Consider the following 24,442-nt stretch of genomic DNA (forward strand, 5'->3'; position numbering starts at 1 on the left):
TGGATCTTACTGAATGAGAATACCGCTTGCTTCCTGTTAAATTTCTGTAATACCTGTTCTTGATAAATGAAGCACAATGGAAGTGGGAGAGCATATAATCCTTCAGCCAAAAGCACCTGCTGTTCTTTTCACAGACTTGACTTGTCATGTCAGTAATAACAGTTAAAGCTTTCTCTTCTGCAGACTTTTGCTTTAATAAAACTGTACTATTAAGTTTAATATAAACCTTTTCTGTTGTGCCTATCATTCAGCGGCCAGTGCAGTCTTTTGGACAGACAGCAAAAAGGTCGAAGGTACGGTAGTCTTGTGTGCTGGCATGCTAAGGAAGCCCTTCATGCTTGATGAAGCTTTGTTACTTTGTGAAAAGTGCCTTTAGTTTTATTTTTTGGCGTGGAAGCATTGCTTTATTTTGTTGGATTATTTTTTTTTTTTGTCTTGCCTAGTTGTCTGCTTTTGTGGTTTGCCTTTATATTTTTGGTGGCTTTGTTGTTATGGAGAGCAACACTTTTCCCTAAGATTTTATTTACTTTTCATTAGATGTGCTCTATTGTGCTGACAGTGGCTTCAATAGCTGCTATTGCTTGGGTATTTTCATCCTAAAGGAAATGACCTATTCTGTTGAAAACATTTAAAGTGCCGTTTTCAGCCATTTTATTTGACATAAAATGAATGGAAAACTCATGGCACAATGTGTATTTATATATTTTGATTTTTTTTATAAGCTATAGTTTTTAATTTTACATACTTTCCTTTAGTCAAACACAAAGTTAAAATTAGTTCGGAGCCTTGCTGTATGTGAAGAATATCCACCACCTCCCACAGCTGAAATATCACAGGACCTCCAGGTAAAAATCACATTACTGAAGTTTCTGAAACAGTTTGAAGTAACTTACTGTTCAAAAGAAAATCTTTTGGGTATTCTATAAATATGCAGACACCATATTATTTTAATTTTTTTTCTAATAGGGCTGCTGATATCAGACCATTTGCTGCTTTTGGTTTTTTGAGCTATAACTTGATGTCCAGGGAATAAGAGGGGTGTTGTTAGTTATTTTAGCTTTCTAGTGTTACAGTGCACTTGAGGCAGTCTCAAACTGTCTGCCATCAGTAAGACAAAAATTGTGATTAATGTGTAGCATAATTTACTGGCTTTTAAAGTTTAGAAAATTTGAAGAGTTGTAAGATCTGGTGTGTTAACAGAATTCCTGCATATTAGTCACCGTTTCTAACACTTTTATTCATATATGCCTGAGGTATGTCAGAAGACTGATAGAGCACACTTAAACTAGTTCCTAAATGCTGGACCAAATATGTAAAAATACATTAGACAATTTAAAGAAAAATCTCTCTCCAAAATTTACCTTTATCCCAGTCTGCATTTTCAGAGCAAAACGCTGTTACTGTTTTTAGTTCTGTGTATGAATGAGGAGCACAAAACGCGTAAAGTACACGGACTTTATTTTGCTGTTACTTGAAAAGCTTCTCAACTGTATTTTTGTGAAAAGCATCACTTCTCTTAAGCAGAAGGAACCAGCAGAATACCAGAATTTTGCTAAGGGCTTGGTAATTCAGTTTTGGGGAGGGAGTGAGGTTGAGAACTTGTGTAGTTTTTAGTGAAGCTAAGTGAAATTTTTCGAAGGTTGAAACACAAACTATACCAATGTTTGTGGGTTGGTTTTGTTGGATTTTTTTTCCTTGGGAAGATGAGAAAATAGTATTTTTCATAGTCTTTCTCTAATACAGCAGTATTTGAAGAACTGACTAGACATATTTTGAAAGTGAGCCTGCTAATGTGATGAAAGTCTAAGCTGTTCTTAGATTGGTATAGGCTGCACAATAAGGGATTGTATTTTAAGAAACAGAATTAGCTGTGAGTTTTCCTTAGAAACAATAAGTTGGGAAAAAAACACATTATGAAAGGCAAGGCAAGTTGAAGAGAAGTGGAATTTCTTAAAAGTTCTCATGCTGGAGTACACATCCTGTGGGGCACATGTCTTCCATTACCCAACTTGTACAGGCAATTTATTCGCTGGTTTTGCTTTCTTTCTCAAAGAGTCTGCGGGAAATGGTATGGAAGAGTTCTTCTCTAAGGACTCTAATCATCTGCTGGCTGTCTACAGCACCACCCTTGAAGCACAATGTGTAGGGTGTTAATTATGCTTGGCATGTGTGGGAGGTCCAGTGGCTAGTTGAAGTGAGTGGACTATTTTGCACAACCCACTCTGGCAGCACGAGAATAACTTCTGATTGCTTACCCATGCTGGAAAAATCACTGTTCTGTGGTCTCGCTGATTGCAACAGGAAGAGTTAAGAGGAATAATATTCAGGATGAAGTTGCTGATAGTATGTGAAGAACCCCAGTTTTTAATGATTAAAAAGTGTTAGCTTTGGTAGGATGAAAAAAAGCTAGGAAATGATGAAAGTTTTCAGATAACTGTAGTCTTAGTTGTGACTGTCAGTCACTGCTTCCACACTAGTGTGTAAAGCAGCTTTCAGCAAGGTAAAGCTTCCTAGGCACATGAAGGTGTAAAAGTCACTTACCAAGTTAGTGCTGCCACTGCTGGCTGCTTCTCCTTGGGAGGCTATAATGAAAGAGATTGATGTTGACAGACCAGAGAAGTTCGTAAGGAGATCTGTTTCTTCTCTGATATACTTGTTTGTATTTTCTTGAGCAACTGCTGAGAAATGTAGAGAAGAGCTCACAAATTTTTAAGCCTTACTTGTTAAAAAGCACTGGCAACCCTTTACAGGAAGGTGCTAGGAAAGTACAAACTCACCAGTTTATTGCAGGAGGAAGACTGTAACTGATTTGTTTGATTTGTATCCTTGTTAATATACTGACTCTTTATTCTCTTGTGGTCATTTGTTTAAATATTAGGTGCTGGGCTTGTTCTTACTCTGTGTTCTAATATCAAATACAAACAGTAACAAGGATGATCCATTTCTGCTCCTTTTAAAGAAAGGCTGTTTCCCTGTCAATGATGGTTGTTATTATGGGTAACAAGTAAATAAACTTTCCAAAGATTGAACTTTCTGCAGCAAAATAAAACAAGGAGGAGGAGTCATGGACAAAGACCAGGGTCTGTAATGTTAGCTGATAGTGAGTCGTGTAAATTCAGGTTGTTGATGGTTTTAGAGGTTGCTGGTAATAAGCCAGAGCTCCATGATGTAGGGCCTTTGAGTGATACTCTGTAATGTTTCCTGGCTCTTACCATTGGGTTTTAATGGGTTTGGGTTCCTTTCTTTGTCTTTCTTCTTCTTTTAATTTTCTTTTTTTTTAGTTGTGATTTGATGACAATTTCTTCTGTCACAATGAGGACTTTAAAACAAATGATCTGAGTTACAGTGAGGGGTCTGTTAAATCAGTATGCAGCGGAGACCCACTACAAACAGGGTGTGATTAAAAGAATTTTAGGGAACAGATGTTAAAAGATTTTTCAGCAGCTTTCCCGTCAAGTAGGTCGTATTTAATTAGATGCTACAGTTTTTATAGCATGAAATCACAAGCAAGTGCCCTTTAGTACACAGTTGTGTTGTATCACGCTTTGAAGTAGAATTGGTGGCAGTAGAAGAACTGGCTGTTCAGATGGTGATGCCTTTTTTAGCTCTTGTTGGGAAAAGAAGTATGAAAATGATTACTTGCTGAAATCCTTTGACTAAACCATTTCTGTGTGCTTTTACCTCAGAGGAGTTTAGAATATGTAGTCAATTTTCTAGTGAATGAGAATCAAACCCTGAAAATTCCCCTGAATTTACTGATAAATGGGGAATTCCATACTGGTGGATCCAAGTCAAAAATAATTTCTTAGTAAGACATAAACCATGTTTCTTTATTTCTTTTTCAAGTAACTGTTGTGCAGCTACTAGGTGAACAGTAGGTACAATGCAGTAGGTGACAGATTGCTCCTTTGAATTTTATTCATGTTCATGAGACAAGGACTGCAAAGATTTGGTTTGGACTCTTCAAGGTTTGTGACCAAGTGAATTCTTAGTCTTAAGAATTACATAAGAGTTAATTATTAGAGATTGGTAATGGCTTTAATTGCACTTGGGTATAAATAATCTCATAAAAGCTGAGAAGTCTTCACACTTGTTTTTCAAGGTGTATATGAATTAATGAGTTTAGAACATGTGATGTTGGGGGAGGTCATAATGAAAGAGAGAAGTGACAAAGCTATCAGCAATTATTTTTTTCCCTCATTTGCAAAAGTTGTTTCTCCAAAAAAGCACATTGAAACTAGCTTTTAACCATACCCTCATTATTAGAGGGTTCCCATTGCCCAGCTCTGACAGGACCAAGTCATAGAGCAGTTCAGTATACTCATGCAGGGAGGAGCCTTACTGCAGGTTGTGTAAGGATGTGTGTGCATGTAAAACAGTCTCTAGCCTGGGTGAATCCTGACTATATTTAACTCTGGCCAGCTTACGTGAGTAAGATCAAATCTGGGGAAAGACACACAAGGAGAAGCTTAGAGTCTGGATATGAGTAAGAATGGGTGTGAAGGAAGGGTGAGAACTTGTGTGGGAAAGCATTAGTGCAGGATAGGAGTGATAGGCAATAATGGATGAGGAATCAGGAAGGATCCAATGTACTCAGGTCAAGGAGTTGACAGCATAAACTCAGCTGGCATCTAGAAGAACAAAATCGACATTAGAGGGACTTCAAGATTAAAGTTAATGGGGGAGTCTCAGTCTCAAAGGACTGCTATTCATCCTCTTAGTCATTCAAACACGTGGTGTCTCTGTTTCCCCCTGCCTCCTCTGCATTTGCTGTCTGAAATTTGTTGGTCCTTCACTGACAATGTTGTTAAAAGAGGAAAGAGTCATGAAAAACAACTTCAAATCTTCTGTTAGAGGACCATTAAGTCACTGTCATTTCAAAGGGAAGTCCTTTTGTGCTGTATTTAGGAAAAAGGTTTTATGATATTTCACGTGTTAACATGAAAATACGGATTTTGAGATGAATATGCATAAAGCTACCCCATCAAAATATACAGGAAGAATCTAAGCATTGATGACAACAAGGTTTGCCTCTTTTGTGCATTTGGGAATACTGATCTGTCTTAGATGGAAATGCTGGGTTTTTTCTTCTTGGTATAAACCAAATAAACTAGAGATAAACTTTTCATAGGCAAGAACTGTGAAAAATAGGGGGGTGGGGAACAACCAAACCCAACATTCTGAATGATGTATTACTTAAAAATTTAGAAGTTGTATAAAATGGATGCATCTGAAAAACTAGAATACTTTTTTCCTAGGTGTATCAAATAAGATACTTGGAATTCAGTTTGAAAGAGCATTCAGGACTTGGAAGTACATGTAAATTCTGAAATGTGACATTTTCTGTGCCTTGTCTTAGTTTTTGGTTTACTGGGAAATAATTTCATTTTGTGGTTGCATAAAGTATATGTGGGAGCAGAAAGAATGTGAAGGCAATTATTTGCCTTGTTCCTTCTATATGTTGCAGGTAATGTAGTACAAAACAGTTCTCCTGCAGGTATCATTTTAGTAATTTCCATGATGACTGATTTTTCTGTTGTGTTATTTTTTTTTTTTCACTCTTGACAGGAAAAAATTCAGATCCAGTTGTCACAGTCTTTTGAAAAAGAAGAAAACTCTGCAAAAGATGAAACAGAAAAGGAAAAATCCAGTGATAAACTGTCTAGAAAAATGTTATCAAGAGGTTTGCTATCTGTCATTGTGCTTTTTGGTGTATTGTGTAGATAAAGAATACTAAAGAAAATACAGCTTGCTTCCAGGTCACCACTGCATAAACACTGCTCTTTTAATTAGCAGCTGAGGCAAATAGATCAGACATCTCTGAGCTGGGGAAGCAATTGGTCCCAGAGGATACAGTCCTTTTGAGGCTTCATCAGGCACGTGTACTCCAGCAAATGCTTTTCCTTTCTCACCTGTCTAGCCATGCAGAACAACGTAAAAGCAGTTGTGTGGCCTCAGTTGTGTCCGAGTGTCCTTTGGAAAACTGCCTTTAGTAGTCAGAACATGTTACTGTCTTATTCCTAGGCTTTGTTACAGGATTTATGAAACTTAAGTGAGAATGACTGCTGCCTTGGTGGTACTTCTCATCTTTATCCAGCAGAAGGCAATATTCTTGTTTGTTTATCTAACCACCTTAGATCAACCAGTGTGTAGGAAATCTCTTTAAAGTTAGAATTCTTTTTTGGGGACTGGTAGAACTTGTCCATCATGCATTGTTCGATTCCATAAGGCCTTCACCATGTGGCATTTCAGTGCATCTTGTCCCTGCTGGCAGCCAGGTATTTCTGAAATAAAAAGCACTTAGAATGGAGAACTAACTGTACTTAAGAATCTCTGGCGTTTTTGCCTTTAAAAACATAGTGTTCTGTCAGAGCTAACTTGTTCAACCTTTGAACTACAGACCCAGCTTCCGAAATAAGAGGGGGGTGGAGATGGGGGGGGGGGGGGGGCGGTGTTGGAAATCAACAAACCTCAACCCCCATCCTCCCTTAAAAAAGCCACCCACCCAACATGTTAGGTGGTGATGAGGAGTTGAGAGCCAAGTGACAAAATGCTTAAGGTAGAGGTAGCTGTTCTGAATTTGCCGGATATCTTCTCAGGAGGTTAATTACTTCCCAGTTTAGGATGTGCCCAAATTAGAAAATGATGGAATCTAAGCATCAGTATTCTAGTAATTATAACTACATTTTTGATAATTTTAAAAAATTAAATGATTATTCAATCTTAAATTTGTTTTACCAGGCATACCCTTTCCCTGCCACTTTCCTTCCCCAGAACCAAAAGTAATCCCAAACCATAAATGCCAAAGCTTGCTTAGTTTCGTTTATACTCTCTTGACAATAGATGGGCAGGATTGGTAGCATAACAAGCTCTGCAGACAAAGGAATGCACTATTATTCTTCTGTAGGGAACTAGAGATTTATTTATTTTTTCAGGTGGAACTTGCATTTTCTCCAGGAAAAATTCAGACTCATTTTTGGAGATTGGGTCCTTCAAGCACCCAGTTTCTTGCTATGCCAGAGGCTGCTCTGCCAGCACTATTGCTTCTAATGGAAAAGCCTGTGTAGATTCTGTCTCCAAAAATCCTACCCTTCTTTGTGCAGTGGTTCCTTCATTGCTCTTGGAAGCTAATGTGTTCTATGCAGAACACAAAATGACCTGGAGCAGCTAGGACCTAGGCATGAGTTTGAGCTGTACCTAATTTGAGACTAGGTTGTTGGGTTTTTGCGTGTAAGTAGTTCTTGGTAGAAATCTAATTACAAAAATATTGTTAAAAACCCTCTGGCATGGAAGTTTTTAAGACCTGGGACTCTGGGAGGTGGTCATCTAAAGGAATATGTGGTATTAAACATTTAAGTGGCAGATTTGAGAACAAAATGTAACATTGAATATTTAGTTTCACTGAAACCAGAAAGGAGGCAGAAGGTTGTGAGACTTCTTTTTGAAACCTTCTAAATATTGCTGTGAAAACAAGGTCTAATACAACAGGGATTTTTAATAGCACTTAATGCTATTTGTGATGGCTAAACTGTTACATCTGAATTACCACATTGGCAACATCCAGTAATTCTGTAGCTGGGCTGCTGGCCCACAGAGGTGTATACAACAGAGTGGTGTAGCATGTTGAGAACTCTGGAAGGTTGCTGGAAATCAAGTGACTCAAGGTGCTATAATGCTTCAAAATCCATAGCATCTGTTAATAGATTGGCAGTCACTGAAGCACTTGCTATTCTGTATCACACGAGTGAGGGGATTGGGGATGATGTTGTTGGGTTCTCTGTTCTGGTTTTCACTTGTGGAAATTTTGCATGTTAAATTTTGGGAATAACATACTCAATAGTTACGTCATGCTGATTCATAAATGGTATGTTTAGCAATAAATGGGAAAAAGTAGTATTAGCAGGGTTTTTCCAAAGTGTAATTTTGCTCTCCTCTCCCTTGCCCTTAGATTCCAGCCAAGAGTATACAGATTCCACTGGTATAGATCTTCATGAGTTTTTAGTAAATACATTAAAAAACAATCCCAGGTAAGCAGCAGTAATGTCAACTTCCTCGTTTACTTTTCTTGTTGTTGCCTGAGGTGTCACACTACAGGGCTTGTTTGGCCTTTTTCCCCTCCTCTTAAATGTTTAACACTCCATGTGAGTTACCTAGAATGAGTTTTCGTTGTACAGGCTGAAACACTAGTCTTCTGTAATTTGTGTGTTACGTGAAGAGAGGTTCAGGACATTGAAATAGTCTAAATGCTTTTAAGGTGTAACAGGCACATAATGAGTTCTGTCTGTGTGGAGTTCTTTTCCTGAAGGGACTTGATAATACTGTGTCTCTATAACTTGTACTCCTTTATCATTTGCTTGATAGAGGCCAAACTGCCTTCTCTTGCTGTAGTCTGCTTGGCACTGTATTTATGGACAGGGACTTTTTTTAAGCTGTACCATGTAACCATAGTTAGACATAAGCAGTGATAATTTATTGGGATTCCATTTTACTGTCAAAAAATGTTAAGTGAGCTATGATAGGGAGCCAACACCATTTTGTCCTGCAGAATAAAACTGGAAAACATGAACCTCTGATAGGCTCATATTGTTACTGTTTGAAGTCATACAGCATCCCAGTAAAAATAAGAGCTTGCAGCTGAAGGTCTGCCCTGGGTTTCCATGCACAAGTAACTGGGAAGTTTAATTCATCTGCTGTGCTCAGACTAAGAACTGTGCAACAGTTAAGATCGTTGCTTGTCCATAATTTATTGGAACTGATGTCAGATTTTTTAGACTAATATTCATTTCTATCACCTTGAGTTTTAGCTTGTTTGTATTCTTTTAGTATCTCACCATATTGCAGTGTGTGCCAGCTTTTAAGCACTTGGTTGTTGGTACGTTGTAGTTGTGCCCCTTGTTAGCAGTACTCTCATTCTGTGTTTCAGTGATGCCGCAATGTCCTTCACGATCCAAGGGCCAGTTAAGGCTCCTGCAAATCTTCCCATGCATGCTAACCAACAAGAAGCAACCTACTCGCTGCTTTTTCTTCTTTAAACTGTCTTCTCAATGACTGTACATTCTGCTGAACCTGCTAAGGAGAGATTATTCAGAGGATCTTTAGTATTCTGATTTCTGACATGAGCAGCATGTTTCTCTAGGCTTGTTCAATACAATATAGCTTAGTAAAAAATTAAGACTTCGTCCTAAAAATGCTGCATTTGACACCTGGTGGTCCTTTTTACAGTCTACCATCATCCCTTGATCTTACCTGTGTATTCTTAAGATGAATACAGCTGCAGTTATTGGAGTGTCTCATATGTGAGTTGCTGTGTTTTTATTTTCAGGGACAGAATGATGCTGCTGAAATTAGAACAGGAAATTTTAGATTTCATTGGTAATAATGAGTAAGTACTGTATTCTCCTAGGAAAAAAGAATTCAAGATCATTCCTGTTTATTTAATAAAACTACTATTCCTTTCTTCCAGAGTTCCAAGAAAAAAGTTTCCCCCAATGACTTCTTACCATAGAATGCTGTTGCACAGGGTAGCTGCTTACTTTGGATTAGAGCACAACGTGGACCAGAGCGGGAAGTCAGTCATAGTAAATAAAACTAGCAATACAAGAATGTAAGTGTACAAGTCTTGGAGAAACCTTTTAATACAAGGATTTAGCATCTGGGATGTATTGTGCAGTGCTGTTGCTTCTTTAGCAGCAGGGCTCTGTCTTATGTACTCATTGGGAGCTATTCATCAAGGAGAGCTAGTTGCAAGATCTTTACTGCTCGTGTTCCAGTGGTGGGTAATAATGGGATCTGTTTCATGTTTAAACTTCCTTGGGGGGGAAAGAGGGAGGGAAGGATTTCATCTGTAAATGAAGAATTTTTCTTGCTTTTCTCAAAAAGGTGCATTGCTAACTGTTTCTGTGAAATACATATTTACATCAACTATTTATCTGCTTAGAGATTTACACCAGTCACATGTGCAAAGTACACTCTCTTTCTTCCTTTTGGAAAGCAGAACCAGCCCTTAATTTAGAGCAGGGTCATTTCTGATTTGGGAAGGGAAGGGACAAGACTTGCACAGCTTTGGTTTTTGTACTGAAGAAATCTACTGGGAAAATTCAGGCATTGAAGTTTTTGTTGGAACAGTATTACTTACAGATCTCCCATGGCCTCACAAAATAAACCTAGCAGGGAAAACGGACATCTCATCAGTGGAAGTGTCAAGCAGGTTAACAAGTCCTGGCATGTTACTGGAATGGGAGGGCTGGGGAGCTTTTGGAGAAACCTCTAGGTAAATCTGTATTACAAAACAAGTAGTGTTGGGGCCACAATAACTCCAAAACCCGCATGCAGTTGATGTTTCCATTCAAAGGAGCTAGCTGTTCTCTCTGTCCTCTGCACTTGCTCTGTCCCCTTGTTCTCTCGGAAGAAACAAAGAACTAACATGTTGGTTCATTTATTCTGCATACTCTGTAGCTTTAAATTAAAGCATTTGCCTGACACCATTTTTTGTTAGTGTTTTGGGGTTTTTAAGTGCTCTATGATTTGAACATTAAAATAGGAATTTATAGCATCTACATCCTCATACCAATCTCTATGTGCACTCACCATAGCTTTGGGAGAAAAAAAGCCTAATTATCCTCTCTAGTTTTGGAGTCAGTGGAACTGAAATGATAAACCAAACTCAAATTCCACTGAAGAGAGTGGTTTCATCCTCAAAAGTGTCAAGAAAAATGTACAGAGCCTAAATATTTGTTAAATAACTTACATACTCATTTATGTGTGTTTACTTTGGCTCTAAATTATTTAAGTTGACCTAAAGCCATACGCTTCAAATCTGTTACCTTTGCCATCTTCCAGCATTCCTAGACTGAAGCTTCAGTCTAGCACTTCAGATGTGGAATAAGAACTATTAAAAGATGATTTCTTAATTTTTAATGTCCCCCCCTTTCTTTTTTTCCTAGAGCATATTTCAATAGCTTATGGCCTCTGGAAGCCCCCTGTAGGTGTAGTTACTAATTAGCAGGCATTTCATCTAACCTGCAGACATGAAGATTCTGAATGTTTTCAGCATTCTTATTTTAAATCATTTTGGATATAAAATAAGAATTTAGAAAGAAAACCTTGGAGATCTGCTCCATGTTGAATAAAACCAAACTTACCTTTTCCTCATAGGCAGATTCCCGGCTCCATCCCCGATCAGTGATGTTACTGACATCAACAACCCAGTGCATACTGGGACGTCTCAGTGGAGTGGGAAGTTGGTGATTGCAGGGCAGTAAATTCAGGGACCTTTAAAAGAAAGAGGTAAGACAGTCTAAAGGTTCTCTGAAATGCCTGCTAATTATGTTTGGGCATCCAGTAACTAAGTTAGGCTTGGCTGTTTTGTAGAGAAGGATCTCCTGACTACACAGATGTCCTGGGTATTGAATAAACACAGAAGAGTTACACACGTGTTTTGTTTTATATCAGACACGTTTCCTGATTGTCTGAGAACTTCTTTTATGTTGGTAGTACTAGTTTTATTATCTAGGTACTCGGTGTCTGTTTATAATAACAAGAGATTACAAAATATCTCATTTTCTTTCACAAAGTAGATAAAATACAAAACCAATATATATAATTTGATGCTTCATCTTCTCACTGTGACCTTGTGAAGCTTTCACTTGCCTGCATTGTACTGTTCCCCTCTTGCTTATTTCTACTTAATTTTGGTTTAGAAGTTTGTAAGTTTCAGTGCTTTCTCCTCTACTTCTTATCTTCTGTTTTCCCTTGAAATGAGTTCTGAGGTGTTGCAGCTGTAGCAGAAAGCACCTCTCTTCACTTCCATGCATGCCCAATATCCATTGCATGGCATCACTCTGGATTCAAAAGCACTTCTGATTCCCCAAGGGCATGTAGTTTGCTTGCCACCTTAATTGGAAATTGAAGCAAAAGCTTTGAAGGAGGAAGAGATTTATGAACAGGTTTGTTATGCCTTAGGAATGGGACTCAACAAGGGTACACATAGTCTCTACATGTTGGTACCTTTGCCATTGCCTGGACAACAAAGATCTATTGGTCACTTCAGTTAGAATATTAACATTTTAATATTAACCTTAACTGTATTTCAGTTTGCTCCACTGTGGATATTACATATTTACAAATCCATAATTTTTTTGTTTCTAACCACTTTTCACAGACCTGACCAAAAGTTTTGTGAGCATATAAAGGATGAGAAGACCGATGATTTCCAGAAGCGGTACATCCTTAAAAGAGATAACTCTAGTTTAGACAAAGATGACAACCAGGTAAAATGCACATGGATTGTTTCCTTCAACTTGCTGCATTTGGCTGTGTGTTTACCTGCAGAAGTTGACACTGTATCACCTATTTAGATGAGAATACGATTAAAAGATGACAGAAGAAGTAAATCCATAGAAGAACGTGAAGAAGAATATCAGAGAGCTAGAGAGAGAATATTTGCACAAGATGTACGTATCAAAGACAATCTAAACCTTGCAGTGTTTTGAATGAATAATTCACACACGCATGCACATCTGCACACGTCTTGAAAGATAACTTCACACGGGAGTCTGTCTGTGAGGAGAGCTGAGCAGATGAGAGTCATTAGTGTGGCCTGAGTGAGTTTTAAATTCCATAAAAGTTAACTGGAAGTTTTCTGTTTAAGGATTACTGCATAAAACTCAAGCCATCTTCAAGAATTCTCTTGGTGCATTACCTATTTCAGTCCCTTGTTCTATTTTTGCCTCTTCATGAAATTTAAGTTACAGTTAAGAGTACTGCAGTCATTTCAGTTGCTGCTCAGAGTAATAATTGTTAAAAAAACCCCAACAAACAAAAACCCAGCCAACCAAAAAAACCCCAGAAAGCCTAATTGTTGTTTTTCTTACTTGTCTCTATATCGTACAGTCACAGTACAACGATTTGAATTCTCATATGTAGCATTTGAGTCAGAAACTTAGAAGTCTAGTCTCAGTCTCTTTTTCTATTGGAGTTAATCAAGCAGGACAGCATTGTAAATTTTAATTAAATCACAAGTCGTGGTTATATTTAATTTTAAGTGAAACAGAACAAATGTCTTCAGAACAATGTGTTACTTCCAATAGCGCTGTCTTTCTGACATTTATCTGTAGCTCTTACACATCCTAAACAACTTCTTGTCCTGAAGAAAAAGTAATGAGGCTCTGAGGGGCTAATTTGCTCTATCTGAACATTTTTCCTAAAGCCTTTTTTTCCCCCCTTGGTTATGAATGAAAATAAGGGAATTTTGGATATGAGTTTATCTTTTCATTTACCATGTATTGTACTTTTTGAAGCTCCCTATCAAATGTGAGAGATCAGTCAAGGACCAGCATAATTGAGGGTTTTGATGAGCCTTTCTGATTGTGTATTGGGTCTGCTTTTTAGCTCATGTGCACTTGCACCCAAAGAATTCAGTATAATTATTACAGTAGCCAGCACCATCTTGTACTTCACCCTTCAAGCAGAAGACAAGGCTGCTCAAGTGGTGCTGAGTTGCGAAGTCATACTTCAGCTGTGACCTAAGGCAGTAAAGGCCCAAAGAAAGAATTGTACCTTCAGAAAAAGGTGGATACAAACAAAATGGCCAGTGCTGGTAACTGTTGTAATGCTAACTCTTGTTTCCTGCAGATGGGCCTTTTTATACTGTCCTTTGTTGTTCTCATAATATGGAAGTTATACACCAAAGAGGTTAAGTTTTCAGACAGCTTAATATAAAGCTACTGTAATAATGTAATACTGTAAAAATCCTTGTATAATACAAAAGACTTCAAACTGCAGCATGTTTTGTTACTGCACTGTGTCAGGGGGTTTAGGTGCCATCCATATTAATTTCTACACTTCTTTGCCCCTCAGTCCCTGTGTTCCCAAGAGAATTATTTCACTGATAAAAGGTAAGAAAATTTGCAGTTCATTTGTTTCATTTTCTTGTTTTCTTGATAAATATTAAGCTATCTTATTAAAATGTCAACAGAATCCAGGAGGAAGAAACTAATAGTACACAACAAAGACGACAGATACTTAGGTATTTGATGCTTGCTTAAAAAAACAATCCTGAAGTATTCTGCATGCTTTTCACCTTTCCTTTTTTATTATCTTAATTTTTTTTTATAAACCTAATTTTGCAATTGATGCTTGTTCTAAAAGTTCAGTTTGTAACTTGCAGAATCAATAAGGAAACATCAGGGAGATCAGCCAACAGCCATCAGAGCAGTACTGAGAATGAGCTGAAGTATTGTGAACCCCGGCCCTGGAGCAGCACCGACTCTGATAGTTCCCTCCGCAATCTGAAGCCAGCTGTAACCAAAGCCAGCAGCTTCAGTGGGATATCAGTTCTGACAAGAGGAGATAGCTCTGGAAGCAGCAAAAGCACAGGCAGGCTGTCTAAGACAGGTATCATACAATCTGTACAAATGCATAGTTCCATAGCAGTGAAGTGCTACCCAATGCACATTGCAGGTGTATACAAATGTAGAGGTGCTCCATGCATACAGCTCCCTCTGGATGCAATGAGTGCTGCATACATTGAATATCTACAGACCTGGGCCTCCTATAGTCGCTACAGGAGACTTCCACACACCTAGGCCTCCTGTAGTGCATAACTGCCTTGGAGAGCTAGCATTCAGGTAACAAATGAAACAAAGGCTTTTAACCTTGGAAGTGGAATTGTAAAGTTCACTATAGATGGCTTTAAGCTAAATGCATTTCATCTGATACAAAACATTTATCACTGTAAGTACTTCATGCAAAATAAAAATACAGGGTTTAGCTCTTCAGTTTCAGTGTGGCAAAGCTGCATTGGGCAGTCTTGGGAAACTCTGCACTGCTATGCTGCTGGCTAAGGAAAACAGCATCAAAGCCTGTAAATTGTTCCTTGTGTTGTGTTATATTTCAGTGGCATTATTGTATTTAAATGAATAGGGCTGAAAAGCTTACTTAATTTTTAGATAGCTGAAAAATAAGTTTAGTGGAACAAAATGTACATAAGAATCTGTTTCAAAGCTCTGTTAATTTGTTTATGTCAAAACAAAATCTCAAAGAATAGGTACAAACCTTCTATAGGTCAAAAGTTATATTTAGCAAATACTTATATTCCAAATGCCAATGTGATTTGATACAACAGATATTCTTGGTTGTGGAGAATTTTGAGCCTTGCAATACATGGGTGGGCTACAGATGCACTGCTTCAGAATTTGAAGTAGAACATTACTGCTTGCCCGTATGATGCTTTTATCTACAAACTTGTTTCTTGTGAAGATCTGTTTACACTTTTTGCCTTGCCTTTACACCACCACTACCTTACAAGTACATCACTGCCCTTGTGTATCTTAATGCAGTGAACCAGTTACCAGTTCTGTTGGTGCATTGTATACTTGCATAAAAACAAATCTGAGGTGTTTTTGCACATGCTGTAAAATTGTGCCATTGTATTGAGTCACTTCATTTAGCAATGCAATAATACTCTTTGGCACAGCTTGAAAAGAAGCTACAACCTGTCAGTGGTTGCTATATTAAATGTATTCTTAGAAAGCTTTGTTTTCTAAATTGGAAGAACTTAAGTGGATTCTTAAATTCACTTTAAGCCTCATTTTAGCAATCTGAGAGTTAACATTCAAAGTTCAGAATGCCTGTCTTGACAGTCCTTGCTTGGTTACAGGTTGTGGCGACTTTGCATGTGTTGAGATTTGGTTTTGTTTCTTCATTTTGATTAAGGATGTAATTTGTTTTAATTACAATGGCTTCAGCCTGATTTCTCTACATAATCTAGAAGTGGGTACACTTGCAAACAAATCTAATCAATGTAACTGGTCAGGTGAAGATTATTTTACAGAGCTGGGATATGCTATTTTGCCCAGTTTACAGTTAATAATTTTGTTTCACTTCATGGAGCAGTAGGAAACAGATTAATAGCATCAGCAAATGCTTCAGGCTATATGGTCTTGTCATACACAAGTGAAAGGCTTGCAATTAGAAATTTTTGTGAAGAACCACAAAATAACTTCAAGCTGGATAAATTCCATCATAGCCCTTTTTGAGTCTTGTTTTCTCTTCTAGATTGTATAGAGGCTGCTAATGAATAGCTTTTGACTTTAAACACCATTATTCTGTTTCCAAGTACTGCAAATATCAGAGCAAAGACTTAATAAAAAGTCTTACAAACTGTATACCTAGAGATCTAGGTATGCAGTGATGGAGGAACAGCACAGTTATACAGTCCTTTCCATACTGGGCTTGGGGAATGTTGCTGTTAGCTGCATGCACTGGCTTTCAGAAAGCTTAGGGTCCAGTTCTCCACTGCCTTGCTTTCCATCAGCTATTTTATACCCCTCTTTAACTTTGAACTTTTGCATAAGGCTAGGCTAAAGCTACCATATTGCAATAAATTTTCCAGCTCTCTTCTCGAATTCTGTGTGAAAATTGTCAAAGGAGGGGAAAAAAGGTTCTGTGCTTTTTAGTAATCTGCAATTTGTCCAGCAGTGAGTCAGAGAAGACCTCTGATGTAAAAAGCCAACAGTCATTGCTGTCGTGTAGGCTGTGTCTGCAGAGCATGTGAGTTTAGTGTATCTGAAAAAACCACTGCGTCTGCATGACCCTGTGGCCTGGATGTGTGCCACAACTCTATGCTATTATAGATGAACTGACCCCTAGCATATGTGCATATGTACAGCATGCATTTTCTGTCCAGAAAATGAGGACTGGAGATGAAAGCCTCACTTCACAGTGCAAAGCAGTGATGAATTGGCCCTTGGTTCACAGAAGGACTCTTGTTATGGTATTCCAGGGGAGATGTAGGGGGAATTTGTTATAAAGGCTACTGTTTAATAATGTACTTAATGATGAGCTTTAAGGATAAGAATTTACAAGTATATATCTGAAGTGACCATGATGTTTCTGTCTCTAGGTAAAAACAATTTCTCATTACTCCTTTCCTAGGTTCAGAGTCTTCTAGTAGTGTAGGGTCATCCACGGGTTCTCTTTCTCACACCCAGCAGCCTCTTCCAGTGCCAGCTCTAAGCCAGCCTTCTCATGGCACGCCTGCCGTCTATCCAACTGTCAGCACTAGTAACTCTCTTTCCTTTGATGGTGGCATAAGCGGGCAAGTGGCACCTACTAGCACTAGCTTCTTTTTGCTTCCCTTGGAAGCGGCAGGCATACCACCTGGCAGTGTTCTGATCAACCCTCAAACAGGTTGGTACATGCTTGTTGATGCTTTTGTTACAATTAAGAACTTGGGGAAGAATGCATGAGTATTTACTTAAGATTGAATGTCAGTGTTGTCCTTTCTTTTTCTCTTCCTCTTTCCCTCCTTTCCCCTGTGATTGTCTGTTCAATGTGCTTAATTTAAAAAAAAAAAAAGCACAAAGGATTAAATAAATCAATAAACTCACCTGAGTTTCTCTACTAGAATTTTAACTTCTCTGTAAAGTTCAATAAGTGGCTTGCACAAAAGATGAAAATCCTGTAATTTATTATCCAGAATGCAGCATAATTGAAATTAATTGGGGTTTTCTGAGGAGAGAGAAAATTCTTTCCCAGGCCTGCTACAAAACAGTTTCAGTGAGGGCAGAGAGCCTGAAGAAGTGTTTGTCTTGACTTGAAAGAATTTATCATCCTTCATTTAGTTTGTTGCAACATATTCTTGTGTCTCTGTGCTCGTGCCACTGGCTTAATGCAAGTGAAAGAAATAAACCTGAGCTTACATGCTATTTCCAGACTGCTGTTGAAGTAATTGGCCAGTGCTGATTTTTTTAGGAAGTAGTAGGAAATTAATGCTTCACAATGCTGAGTCAAGGAGATGTGTAGCTACTGGCCTGGAGCAAATGACTAGTTAGTATGCTCTGGGCAGGCTTACTGTATTGTGGAAGTCAAGAAATACTGAAAATTCTAATTTACCTTTTATGTAACACGCTGTAATCTTTGGGAAATTATAATACTCTTGTTTTAGTTTAAAGATTTATTTCCTCCAATATCTATTTCCCATCAATCTGTAGATGGACTTCATTATGTTTGGATATGTGTGTGATGTTTTGAACTAATTTTTTTTTGCATGAGGGTTGTTAAATTGATTCAGTTATTTAATATTCATGAATATCACATAAATATGTAATATTGATCTGATATTAATTTCAAAATATTTCCCTTTTTTGTCTAAGGGATTTAACATTGAAATAGATCTTTTTCTCTTTTTCCTTAGTACAAATCAACTGCTGTTGTATACAAATGTATTTTTCTTTTCATGATTATGCATACTGATGTGCTGCCAGAGCTTTCTCTTAAATGCCTTACTGTAGAAATGAGGAGTTTAATCCACCCTTGATTAAAAAAAGTGTTTAGAAGTGATGAGTTGTAGCATCTAATTAGCATAGATAGCTGTAGGATTTAGAGGAGGGTGTATTTGCCATCTTCGATCCAGGATCTGGACAATAGCACTATTGACTTAGCCTTTCTGTTTCTAAGGTGATGGTTGTACATCTTGCACATGATTTTGCCATTGTGTCTGGTGACCATCTGAAGAGAAGTAGGATGATTAGTGAACAGGTTTTGTTAGATGAAGTAGAGAGCTTAGTGTTTGCACATTCTGACTGCTTTGTGTGTTGTACATGAAATACAGAGAGTGTTGGCTAGCATTTTTCACACTGTGAGTTTATAGCACAGCCGTAGCATTGTGCAGCAAAACAGATACTGCAGGCACTGGAATGATACCACCAATTTAGAAGTGATTTCATGTGAAACATAGAATCACATGATACAGTTTTGTCATGTAAAAAATGGCAAGTGTTAAATCATCTTCATTTTGGTTATGAGCTTGTCCCTATGCGTAGGAATAGTTTCACTGTCTTCCTCCTGTGCTGCTGTCATTTCCCCAGTTACATTGGTGGGATGCCCACGTAGCAGGGAACGGCAGGGAAACACATGTTATTGTGAAAGTTGTTCATCTGAAAGTGTCTTGGACTTTCACCTCCCTGAGAAAAGGCTGAGAATTTAGACTTAACTTTGGTATTTATTACAAACAGCTTGATTTTCAAATGATGGTTCTTTCTACATTTTACTCATTTTTAGTGTACTTAAACCAGTTTTAATGATCTTTCATACCGGAACATTACGTTATTCTCTAGTGAGTGTCTAACACAAGCTAAAGTATACTTCCAGAACAAGGAAGCTCTGAGTCCAAAGAAGCTTTTGACTTACAATATGCTCAAATCATCATATTCTGAAAATATTTATCTGCCTTTATTGTTCTAAATGACAGAGTTCAAAAAATAGACTAGTATCTCAGTATTTCTGACAGAGGATCTGATGACCTTAGATCAGCAGAGTTGTCATTCTCAGTAGCTGAAGACAACTGCTATGAAAATCCAGTTCTGTTTCAGCCTCTATGGGGAACAAGTTAAGCTCCTGTGATTACTAGCAAGTGGTAGAATATTCCCAGTTCTTGAGCATTAAAGAGAAATCCATTAAACTAGATTTGAATGCAGCTTGATCACCTGCCGTCCAGCTGCATAATATACAGGTTATTTTAGCAGATCTGTCCATGTTTCCTTGCTATCCCTTGTATTAATTGCCTTAGTTCTCTCTTTTATGTTGGCTAGTTGCATTTTAAATGTGATGGGGCAAAGAAATCCTGATGAGCATTAGTCTACTTTGACAGGACCTTGGCTAGAAGTCTGACTCGGTCTCTCTGCTGAGATTCTTTCTGGAAAGAATGTCAGATTATTTTGTAACAGGGAAGAGAAAAATGTATATGAATATTTGGACCTTCAAATAAGCATCAAAATAAGCCAATGCATGACACATGTCATTAGGCAGCTAGGCACAGGGCCTTGCTAGCTAATCTGTTGTTCCTTATGTTTTGTTTTCTTTCAACCCAGGCACCAAAATAAATCACTGATTGTTCATAATTTACTTCTAAGAAGTTTTTTTTTCAATTATTTTTTCCTAAGTCCACTACTGTAATATTGAAGTTGCACATTTTCAAATAGAAGAATTTGAAAGCTAAAGTGATCTTGTCAGCAGCTATGGGAACACAATTGCAGCTCTACTCCTTTATATGTTTGATTTTTTTTTAATACTTGCCTGTAAGCTTTCCTGTGTTCTCATTGCTGTTCAAACTGATTAGTATCATAGCATCAGTTAGGGTTGGAAGGGACCACAAGGATCATCTAGTTCCAACCCCCCTGCCATGGGCAGGGACACCCCACACTAGGTCAGGCTGGCCTGATTAGAGGCTTTTCCTTTGAGTCTTGCCCTTTTCAATCCATTTAATTAAAAATGAGCTTTCAAGATGAGCAGGATACAATAAATATTTTTCTGTGTTCCATAAGTACAGAGTGGGGTGTCTTTGTTTATTTTAAATGTTTGGGTTTTTAATTGCTTGTATTTTCAAAATGTATCAGTTTGTCTAGAGTAAATATGTTAGTCTTTATTGTCTCCAAACTCAGATGATGCAGCTGGCTGTCATTTTGGTTTTTGTTCTTTTCTGACTTCTCAGGTCAGCCATTCCTTAATCCAGATGGGACTCCAGTTGTGTACAATCCTCCTATGCCTCAGCAACCCATTAGGACCCAAGTGCCTGGACCTCCACAACAGCCACCTCTTCCCGCAGCACCTCAGCAGCAGCCAGCAGCGAACCATGTCCTCTCACAGGTGCACATGTCAAATACATGGTGCTTGTAGTGATGTTGAGATGCTGTCAAATTGATGGCTGATAGCAAGGGACCAACAGGCATGTTCTGTTGGAAGCACAGCTTAAGAAGTAATAACTACACAGGTGTGGGTAACTGGAATTCTTCTGTCACAGTCCTCAGAACTACTGGTTCTGCTACTAACTGCCCGTGGTAGGCAGCCTTTTCATAAAAAATTGACACATTGGAGTATGACAATGCTCTGGTATCAAGAACTAGTCCAGATTGCTCTGGAAAGAGGCTTTGCCTTTGTCCTTAGCCACACTGTATGGTTACCCCTGGCATTAACAGAAATATAGGCAGCAATATGAGAAGAGAGTTAATCCAACTGGGATCTTTGTCTCCCTGTCTTAAGGTTATTTTTCAGGCAGCTGAACTCTCGAGATATCCTGCACAAGCAGTACTCATGACACAAAAGTAGCAGCTTTAGGACTGGTAGAGTATGAACCCCTCCATAGTGACACTTTGACTTACTCTGTTCACAGAATTGTATGCTGAAGTACAGAATATTTTATTCTCTTGTACAAGAGGAATTTAGCAAAGTAGGACAGATTAAAGGTGACCTCAGCCCTTGAAGAAGAAGAAAGAAAAGCAGAGAGTGTGTATGGGCAGAAGGGAGAGTGCTACCTTTTTTACTCAGCACCTATTTCAGGCACCAAGCTACTGGCTCTCACCTCCTGTGGTTTTTCAAATCGATCTCAAGTTTTATCAGAAAGTTATTTGTACAGCTTCATCTAAATCTTTATCTTTGTTCTTTTCCCCTGTTCAAATCTTCTGTTCGGGATACCTGCGTATGCCACAGTAGAGAAAAAGGCTCACTTGTACTCTCTCTCTTACTTTTTATGGGAATGTGTATGTGGTATTTGCAGTTCTCTTCCCAAGTTTGTCATTATTTCTATGATTGACTTCTCAGTGGACACTTCAGGTTCAACCTGCCCAAACTATGATTAGCAATGACACCTCTCTGATGCTCAGATAGCTGCAACCCAGAGAAAATATTTTAGTATTGTTGAATAAGTGAAAGTAGTGTTTTGATCTGTACTTAGCAAGAAATGCATTCTGTCTTCAGATGCTTTGAAACAACTTGTGTTTAAAATGAATGTGCAGGTTTTATTTTATAATTTTAAAAAAACTTTCAAAAAGAAGCAGTAAATATTAAGGGCAAATCATTTGAAATACAGTTAACAGTTCCTTTTGTTCTTTGGCTGATTTTGCTAATGCTCTGTAATTTGAAACCTGCTGGAAGACTGACATACTGAAAATTACTTCTGTTTTAATTTGATGCAGTCTTGAGCTTAAGTATCCATTCCTGTTCTGGTAATGAAGCATAGTTGCTCTTTCTATTACAAAAGACTTAGACTTGTTTTCTCTTCTCTTACTCTGGTGTTAACCATGTTTATAAACCTGTTATTTCTTCAGCCTATGCGGCCTCTGCAGCCTTCTTCCCAGCCTGTTCCGTACTCTGCAGTCTCTTATCCGCCCCCGCTCCTGCCAGTCTCCTCTACACAGCAGTATTCTGTGGTATTACATCTTCTCTTCATCTCTGCTCTGCATGGGTTAATCTTTAGTAGTTACTGACCTTTGCTTGGTTGCTTGTAAGTGGTGTGTGATACCAATGTGATGACTGGCTAGCTTCTCAATCACAGTAAAACATTACCCAAAGTGGGGAAAAGTAGTTCCTGAGATTTTAAAGTGTTTTATTTCAAGCTCAGTGGAGATGTATACAGTTAAGGCTATATTGATGTAGCTCTATATTTAGATATATATTATTTCCCTATGTGAAGGAACAGCTTTTCAGTGCAATTGTTTTGTTAGCCAGTCAGTACTTTGTTATGTCTCTGGATTAACCCTTTTCCACCTCCACCTTGTCTTCTTGTTTGCTTTTTCTCCTGCTGAACCCTAATTCATTTTGAGGGATCAGCTGTTCTGATTTTTGAGGTTACCTTTTTGTAACCTCTTTGCTGGAACTCTTAACAATTCGACTTCACTGTCATCTTTTGTTTAATAAATAGAAAGGAAGTATTTAGACTGTTCTGCTTTAAAATCAATTTATATAAACAAAAAAAGAAACCACACAAATAGGAACTGAAACCCAGAGTTGTCCAAGGCAGAGTCTGAACTAGAGACCAGGTCAAAAGGGAGGCTTCTGAGTTCATCAGGCTGCTGTGATACTCTAATGAACACATGTTTGTATTGGGTTGATATGGCAAGGTTTTGGTAGCAGGTGAGATGCAGGGCTGGTTCTGTGGGAGGGGCCTGGGAGCTGCCCCCATGTCAGACAGAGCTAATTTCAGGGAGCTCAAATAGTTGATCCTGTGCTGCCCAAAGCCAAGTCAGTCACTGGTGCTGGTTGTGTGTCTGTGATAATGTATTTGAGAAAGGGGGAGAAAAATGCTATGCAGCAGCTGTGAGGGAGAGGAGTGAGAAACCCTCTGCAGACACCAAAGGCAGGAGGAGGAAAGGGTGCTGGAGCAGAGATTCCCTTCCAGCATGTGGAGAAGACCATTGTGAAACACGTTCTCTCTTTGCAACTCATGAGGACCATTGTAGAGCAGTTCCCCACCTTGCAGCCTGTGTAGAATCCCACACTAGAGCTGGCAGAGACACCGTGAAGGAAGCTGCAGCCTGTGAAGGACAGGAGCAGGTCCTAATAGGAGCTGTGGGCCATGGAGAGGAGCCCATGCAGGAACAGGCTTTCTGGCAGGGCCACTGACCCTGTGGGAAACCCACACAGGAGCAATCTTCCTGAAGGACTGAAACCTTTGGAAGGGACCCACAGTGATGCAGTTCATGAAGAAATGTAGCCTGTGGGAAGGGCTGGACACATGTTGAAGTGGTTCACAAAGGACAGCATCTCCCATGGGTGGGACCCCACACTGGAGCAGTGGAATAGCGAGAGGAGGAAGGAGCAACAGCAACTAAGTATTATGAACACCCATTCCCCATCACTCTATGGCACTTGGGGAAGGAGATAAAATACTCAGGAGTGAAGCTGAGCTTAGGCAGAAGCAGGGGATTTGGGGCAAGCTGGTTTTACTTCTGCTTTTATTTTTCATTCTCCTACCCTGTTATTAATTGGCAGTAAGCTTAATTAATCTTCCCTAGTGAGGTCTGTTGTTGTTAGGCATATAGATATTAGAGCAGAGAATGAAACTCCTTCCAGGTTTGTAGTGATTTCAGGACATTTCACACTCAGGGAATAGGTTCAAATGCTAAGGTTGCTGCCAGTTCCAAAAATGTATTTGTGCTGACTGTAGCTGAAGTAACATAGTGAAAAGGATTGATGGTCGTAGTTCATAATCTAAATGCAACACCTCTGTAACTGATGAAGTTTACTTTATCCCTTTATTGGCAATGCTATGTTTAGTGGTTAATCAGGCTTGACATGAACATCTCACTGCAGAACAAACTGACCAGATGAGGATATTCTTACTGGTAGTGTAACAGAAATAAATGCCTGTGCCTTGGGTTAACTTAGTATCTCCTCTCTAAACTAGGAATGAAAATCAAAATGCTAAATCCAATGTAGGAAAGCAATATAATTGTGTTAATAGGCATCATTAAGGAATGTAATGCCAAAGGCTAAGTTAGATTGTTGATCTAATGAAAATAAGGCTGGTTTAAGATGTAAAGGTATTCTAAATAAAGTTTTAGGTGCAAATTTGCATTTCCAGTGGTAATTAACACTATATTTAGCCTGGGAACTATAGCATTTTATTGTAAAATGTGAACGTAGCTAATCTGTAAAAGAGCTTGCA

The 24,442-nt window shown here is 38.5% G+C and overlaps 1 protein-coding gene across 11 annotated transcripts in view; it reads left to right on the plus strand.

Moving 5' to 3' along the window:
* The window catches only part of R3HDM1 (R3H domain containing 1), a 51,849-nt gene that overhangs the window by 8,443 nt on the left and 18,964 nt on the right, over positions 1-24,442 (plus strand). For 3 of the 11 annotated variants that reach the window (XM_068139137.1, XM_068139143.1, XM_068139147.1), the window contains exons 3-16: positions 252-293; positions 756-845; positions 5,569-5,683; positions 7,949-8,027; positions 9,323-9,382; positions 9,464-9,604; positions 12,161-12,269; positions 12,357-12,452; positions 13,858-13,895; positions 13,976-14,026; positions 14,168-14,394; positions 16,936-17,190; positions 20,492-20,646; positions 22,104-22,205. In XM_068139137.1, coding sequence (XP_067995238.1) covers positions 252-293; positions 756-845; positions 5,569-5,683; positions 7,949-8,027; positions 9,323-9,382; positions 9,464-9,604; positions 12,161-12,269; positions 12,357-12,452; positions 13,858-13,895; positions 13,976-14,026; positions 14,168-14,394; positions 16,936-17,190; positions 20,492-20,646; positions 22,104-22,205 — 1,560 coding nt within the window. The remainder of the gene's footprint in view (positions 1-251; positions 294-755; positions 846-5,568; positions 5,684-7,948; positions 8,028-9,322; positions 9,383-9,463; positions 9,605-12,160; positions 12,270-12,356; positions 12,453-13,857; positions 13,896-13,975; positions 14,027-14,167; positions 14,395-16,935; positions 17,191-20,491; positions 20,647-22,103; positions 22,206-24,442) is intronic. The other 8 variants (XM_068139140.1, XM_068139146.1, XM_068139144.1 and 5 more) reach the window with 7 other exon arrangements.

The sequence above is a fragment of the Melanerpes formicivorus genome, unplaced genomic scaffold (genome assembly GCF_026170545.1).
Source record: "Melanerpes formicivorus ecotype bairdi unplaced genomic scaffold, bMelFor1.0.p_v2 SCAF_5, whole genome shotgun sequence".
In the NCBI taxonomy this organism is placed as follows: Eukaryota; Metazoa; Chordata; class Aves; order Piciformes; family Picidae; genus Melanerpes; species Melanerpes formicivorus.